The 6,794-nt window shown below is 37.8% G+C and overlaps 1 protein-coding gene across 1 annotated transcript; it reads left to right on the top strand.

Annotated features, from left to right (window-relative positions):
• The first annotated feature begins 290 nt into the window (after positions 1–290).
• LOC117992235 (trypsin, alkaline C-like) lies at positions 291–5,803 on the top strand. Its single transcript, XM_034979896.2, has 5 exons — positions 291–393; positions 1,146–1,222; positions 2,106–2,209; positions 3,599–3,863; positions 5,445–5,803. The coding sequence occupies exons 1-5, from the start codon at positions 354–356 to the stop codon at positions 5,748–5,750; spliced, it is 792 nt and encodes a 263-aa protein (XP_034835787.2). The 5' UTR covers positions 291–353; the 3' UTR covers positions 5,751–5,803.
• The last annotated feature ends 991 nt before the right edge of the window (positions 5,804–6,794 follow it).

Here is a 6,794-nt window from a genome sequence, read left to right as displayed (position 1 = left end):
AACTTAAAAGCACGAGCGAAACGAGCGCATTTTTAAAAATTGTAACTTCCTGCCAAATCTATACCTACATACTTATAAAGAGACTTGTCCCGACTGGTTGACTGATTTGTCAACGCGCAGTCTAAACCGCAGATGATAAACATAAACATGTGGTGATGTACAGAAATCTTCCAGTTACAGTTTTATTATAAGTATAGATCATAGATCATATACATAGATAATTATAATCGTTTGCGGTTATCGTTTAATATCAAAACAATAAAGTTTTATACATTGTAATAAAGTAATAATTGTATTTAAATTGTAAGGATAACATAGTTTTAGTTTACTTATTTGTGAATTGAAGCAGTAAGATGTTGGTGCCTTGGTTTTTGGCGTTAGCGGTTTTTGCCGGTAAATATATTTAATACTAGCTTAAATGCGCCAGATTTGCACAAATACCTCGAAGGAGATCTTGTACAGTACGCGGCAGAAAGTAATGTACCTACATCGGCCTTTATGACATTTCATCTTTGTAGAGCGTTGTCTCTGTCACACATACCTATGTGACGTTTTGTCGGTCTCAATGACAGGGACAACGCTTTACAAATCTGCTGTCTCCTTCTAAATTAAGCCTCAATAGCTCAACCGGTAAAGGAGTGGACTGAAAACCGAAAGGTCGACGGTTCAAACCCCGCCCGTTGCACTATTGTCGTACCTACTCCTAGCACAAGCCTGAAGCTTAGTTGGAGAGGAAAGGGGAATATTAGTCATTTAACATGGCTAATATTCTTTTAAAAAAAATATGTTGATGTACATTACTTTCGGTAGCGTATTGTACATGTAGGTAGGTACAACTTGAATATAATCCGCTCAGTCACAGTTAATGTACTTTTGGGATGTACAGAGTACTTCGTACTTGGGATCAGATGGTATTATATTTTAATATTACTTTAAGTACTTAGTTTGCTTAAACCCCGCACAGCCGCGCTCGCCCGCACCAGGTTAGCGTGGGTGCTGGGCGGGTGTGCGGGGCGTTCCCTCCCCGATTGCCGTCTCGACCTGTCGCGTACTATACAAGTCCCTCGTCAACAATATTGTGTAAGTCGAGAGTTTTTCAAGCAGGGTAGCGTGTCCTATACTCAGAATTACCTCTGTTCTTTCAGGAGCAGTAACATGCCGTTCAAATAAAATTATAGGGGGTGCGCCTACAACCATTGACCTATACCCTTCAATTGTTCAGGTAGTTGCTAACTTATTTATTTATATCATTTATTGATACGAAAATTAAATTACTTTTTATTTATTTAATAGTACCTAGTATTATATGATTTTTATTCATTTTTAAAACAATTAATTGTCAACGTCACGCTGTACGGAAAGCGATTAATGACGTCACATGGCGTAACCGACAAATATTTTTAAATTTTTTAACATAAAAAATATTATTCCGCAGAAATTGCTCTATTTTTTTGTTTATTTGTTTAAAAATTGAAAAAAAAAATCTTTTACGGATCGTGACGTCATTATTCACCTTCCGTACAGCGTGACCTTCGTGTCAACATAAATAAAAACCGGCCAAGTGCGAGTCAGGCTCGCGCGACGAGGGTTCCGTAATACAGTCGTATTTTTAAGACATTTTGCACGATAATTCAAAAACTATGATGCTTAAAAATAAATAAAAATCTGTTTTAGAATGTACAGGTGAAGACCTTTCATATGATACCCCACTTGATATAGTCACTCACTTCGAAAGTTGAAAATACTAATTATTAGTTCATGACCACAATTTTTTTTTTTTGTGTGATCTAACCCTAAATTCACGGTTTTCAGATTTTTCCCCAAATGTCAGCTATAAGATGTACCTACCTGCCAAATTTCATGATTCTAGGTCCACGGGAAGTACCCTGTAGGTTTCTTGACAGACAGACGGACAGACAACAAAGTGATCTTATAAGGGTTCCGCTTTTCCTTTTGAGGTACGGAACCCTAAAAATCATGATTTTTAAATTATTCTCTTTAATAATGAATTCTAGCCCCATAAACTACCGCTATAAAAAAATTACGTCATTTTATTTCTAAAGTCCTAATTAATTAAGGGATACTAAGAAATATTTTTTCTTTAGGTTGACATGCAAAACATGTGGGAAGGCTCGTGGTTTCAAATATGCGGCGGTAGCATCCTCACAGCCAGAACTATCATGTCTGCTGCACACTGTTTCGAAGGATCGTTAGTATCTCTATATAACGCGTAAAATTTAACTCCTCACGCGCCATTTTTAACCGACTTCAAAAAAAGGAGGAGGTTCTCAATTCGTCGGAATCTTTTTTTTTTTTATTTTTATTTTTTATGTATGTTCCCCGATTACTCAAAAACGCCTGGACCGATTTTGAAAATTCTTTTTTTGTTTGAAAGGGTATACTTCAAAGTTGGTCCCATTTCAATTTGGTGAAGATCTGATGAACATCTTCGAAGATAGATACTGGAACTCCTCAACGGATAAGAGTAAATTGCTCGCGATCAGTGTAATAGCTTAGTAAACAGTAGATTTTTAACCAGTCATAGCATAATTCCATGGGGCCACTAAAAATTGTGAAATAAAAAATTTTTACAAAAAAAATAAAAACCGACTTCGTTACATAAACACTAAAAATTGAAAAATAATTTAATTTATTACCGAATATATTATGTATACAAGAGTTAATATAGTTCCATAATAATATTTTTTGGGGTCGGTGCCAATGAGGTGCCATTGTGGAGTCCCATAAAAATATGAAGTTTAGACGATTCGCGCAGCTAAAGCTAATTGGCACCGGCACCAAAAAGTATTATTATGGAACTATATTAACTCTTGTATACATAATATATTCGGTAATAAATTAAATTATTTTTCAATTTTTAGTGTTTATGTAACGAAGTCGGTTTTTATTTTTTTTGTAAAATTTTTTAACATAATGTGTCCAATTTCATGTCGAAAGTACGATTTTCCATCCAAACACTCCATTTTGAAATTATGTAAATAATAAAACTCCTTGCTAGAAAACTTTTTTAAATAATTAGAATATAGATTTACGCAATTAGAAAAAAAAACCGGCCAAGTGCGAATCAGACTCGCGCACTGAGGGTACTGTGTGTGTACTACAATCGTATTTTATCGACATTTTGCACGATAAATCAAAAACTATTATACCTAAAAATAAATAATAATCTGTTTTGGAATGTACAAGTAAAGCCCTTTCATATGATACCCCACTTGGTATAGTAATCTTACTCTGAAAGTTGAAAATAGCAATATTTGTTCATGACCACAAATTAATTTTTTTTGTGATGTAACCACAAATTCACGTTTTTCAGATTTTACCCCGAATGTCTGCTATGAGACCTACCTACCTGCCAAAATTCATGATTCTAGGTCAACGGGAAGTACCCTGTAGGTTTCTTGACAGACCGACAGACAGACAGACAACAAAGTGATCCTAAAGGGTTCCGTTTTTCATTTTGAGGAACGGAACCCTAAAAATTGCAAAAAAACACACTCGTGTTGTAAATTTAACTTACAAGCCATGTTTACTGGCTTTGAAATAGCACAATTGTAGTGAAAAAATGTTGTCTTTTCAGACTGTACGAACCAAGGTTTCGTCGTATCAGAGCCGGCGCGACATACAGGAATTTAGGAGGAACCTTAGCCTACGTGGAGAACACCTATAACCATCCCTCGTATGGTCTTGACCTTAATAAGGGATTTGAAGGAGATATAAGCCTGGTCAGATTAAGCAACCCCCTGGTGTACTCCCCCGTCATCCAGCAGACTGCCATCCCTCCACAGGATAGCTTCATCCCCGACAACCTGCCCGTTGTACACGCTGGTTGGGGTGCTATTTCGGTACGGTACCCAGCAGGAAATATTGTACATCGACCTTTAGAAAGAGATTTCGGATTCGTAGAGCAATTGTCTCTGTCACTCAGAGACAGACAGAGATAACGCTCTACGAAACCATTATCTCTTTTTAAAGGTCGATGTACAAAATTTCATGCCGAGTACTGTAAAAACATTTTATTTTTATTTAAACAATTTTATCGTTAAGTAGTATTACAAAGAATAAAAATACGGGAAACCAAAAAAATACTATCAAGTGCGAGTCAGACTCGCGCACCGAACGTTCCGTACTCGGGAATTTTTTCGATATTTTGCATGATAAATACTACTTGAACTATTATACATAAAAATAAATAAAATTCTGTTTTAGAAGGTTCAAGTAAAGCCCTTTCATATGATACCCTACTTGATATAGTAATCTTAATTTAAAAGTTGAAAATACTATCATTTGTTCATGAACACATTCTAAATATTTTTTTTGTGATCAACCATAAATTCACGGTTTTCGGCTTAGGTTTTCGGTTTTTTCTTCTTACATGTGCTACCTACCTGCCAATTTCGTGATTCTAGGTCATCCGGAACTACCCTGTAGGTTTCTTAACAGACACGACAAACAGACAGACAGAAGGTACGGAACCCTAAAAACAAAGGGCGACCTTATCACTACAGTGATCTCTGCCAGGAAACCCATATATAACAACTAACAGTATAGATGAATGATGATGTACAGAACAGTATAGATGTGATTAGGATTTCGTCACTGGCAGTAAGGGAAACCGTGGCCTAGCGGTCAAGGCGACGGGTGCGAACCCAGAAGCCGCAGGTTCGAATCCTGCCGGTTCCACAATTTTTGATATGTAGAATAGAATAGAATAGAATAGAATGTTTTTTTTATTCATGTAAACTTTTTAAAAGTGCTTATGAATAGTCAGGTAGTTTTAATTTACCACTGGTTCGGAATGCCGTCCCTACCGAGAAGAACCAGCAAGAAACTCGGCGGTTGCTCTTTTTAATTTTTCAATTTACAATGTTATGATATATATGTATTTAAAACTAGCTGATGCCCGCGACTTCGTCCGCGTGGAATTAGGTTTTTAAATAATCCTGTAGTGACTCTTAGATTTTCCGGGATAAAAAGTAGCCTATGTCACTCTCCAGGTCTTTATCCATACCCATGCAAAAAATCACGTTAATCCGTTGCACCGTTGCGACGTGATTGAAGGACAAACCAACAAACCAAGAAACAAACACACTTTCGCATTTATAATGAGAGTACTGATAGAATAGAATAGAATAGAATAATGTTTATTCGAGGTATATAGGTGGTACATGGTGTAGGCAATATCGTCCTGTACAGCAGTGCAACACCTCGAACAGGTAGGCCACTCAGCTTGTGTTGAGACGTCGGGCCCCTCAGACACAAACCTCTAGAGCAAATATCTGAGGTACCAGACGCCCCAACGCTGATTTTCAGTGACCGCCTTTTAAATATTACCTAAACGTCAGTGGCATAGAATATATTATAATGATAGTATAGATGTGGTATTTCACAAAGACCGTTTGTTCGAATTCCGACGTTTTCTTTAGGAACCAGGTAACCCGACGTCAGAAGTTCTCCGAGACGTCCAAATCTACACCATCAACAACGAACTTTGCGCCGAACGGTACGCTGCCCTAGAACACCGACCAGTCACCGAGAGAATGATCTGCGCTGGCATCCTCGACGTCGGCGGCAAGGACGCCTGTAATGGAGACCACGGGGGACCTCTGTACTACGGGAACATCACTATCGGGGTGATATCCTGGGGCGAGGGATGTGGCCTCGCCAATTTCCCTGGTGTCAGCGTCAATGTCGCTTCATACGTCGACTGGATTATTGATCATACGATTTAAATCTACTTCTTCAACCTAAAGCTTGTCCTGTGCGCACCACGAGAAAATTTTGTCTACGCATTTAAGTACTCGTCTTATTTGTATGAAGAAACACGAGATAATGCGTAGACAAAATTTTCTCGCGAGGCGCATGTTAGGCCCTCTGGTGGTACCTAAAGTCTACCAGGGTCATGTTATAAAATAAAATTGTTTGATTTATCATCTTGTGTTTTATTTTATTGTGTGAAAAAAATAAGTGAGTTGAATTCGCACTGCCCTATACCAAGACCACATCTAAATATATAAAAGGAAAAGGTGACTGACTGACTGACTGACTGATCTATCAACACACAGCTTAAACTATTGGACGGATCGGGCTGAAATTTGGCATGCAGATAGCTATAATTACGTAGGCATCCGCTAAGAAAGGATTTTTGAGAAGTCAACACTAAGGGGGTGCAATAGGGGGTTTGAAATTTGTGTAGTCCACGCGGACGAAGTCGCGAGCATAAGCTAGTTTGATGATAAATCCATACTTCCATACGGATCCGTACTAGTCCATACTAATATTATAAATGCGAAAGTCGGTCTGTCTGTCTGTCGGTCTGTCTGTTTGTCTGCTAGCTTTTCACGGGCCAACAGTTCAATCGATTTTAATAAAATTTAGTACAGAACTAGCTTACATCCTGGGGAAGGACATACCCTACTTTTAATCCCGGAAAATCAAGAGTTCCCACGGGGTTCTTAAAAACCACACATATTTGACTTGTTTCAGCAGATTATAGCAAATTAAGCCTATGGTTCATTGTATATGGATTTCCGAAAAGTAACGCTGCTTCTATACAGAATTTTTGTATTACAAAAAGGCAATAAATACAACACGCGCAATTTACAATTCAATATCACGCGAATTTCTTGGGAAAATTGATGCTCTTACAGGTGCCTCTCAATACATTTCTACTTAACTTTTCTAAGACAACATCTAAATATATAAAAGGAAAGGGTGACTGACTGACTGACTGACTGATCTATCAACGCACAGCTCAAACTACTGGACGGATCGGG

The sequence above is a fragment of the Maniola hyperantus genome, chromosome 21, assembly GCF_902806685.2.
Source record: "Maniola hyperantus chromosome 21, iAphHyp1.2, whole genome shotgun sequence".
Classification (NCBI taxonomy): domain Eukaryota; kingdom Metazoa; phylum Arthropoda; class Insecta; order Lepidoptera; family Nymphalidae; genus Maniola; species Maniola hyperantus.
This window is presented reverse-complemented; position numbering and strand designations above follow the sequence as displayed.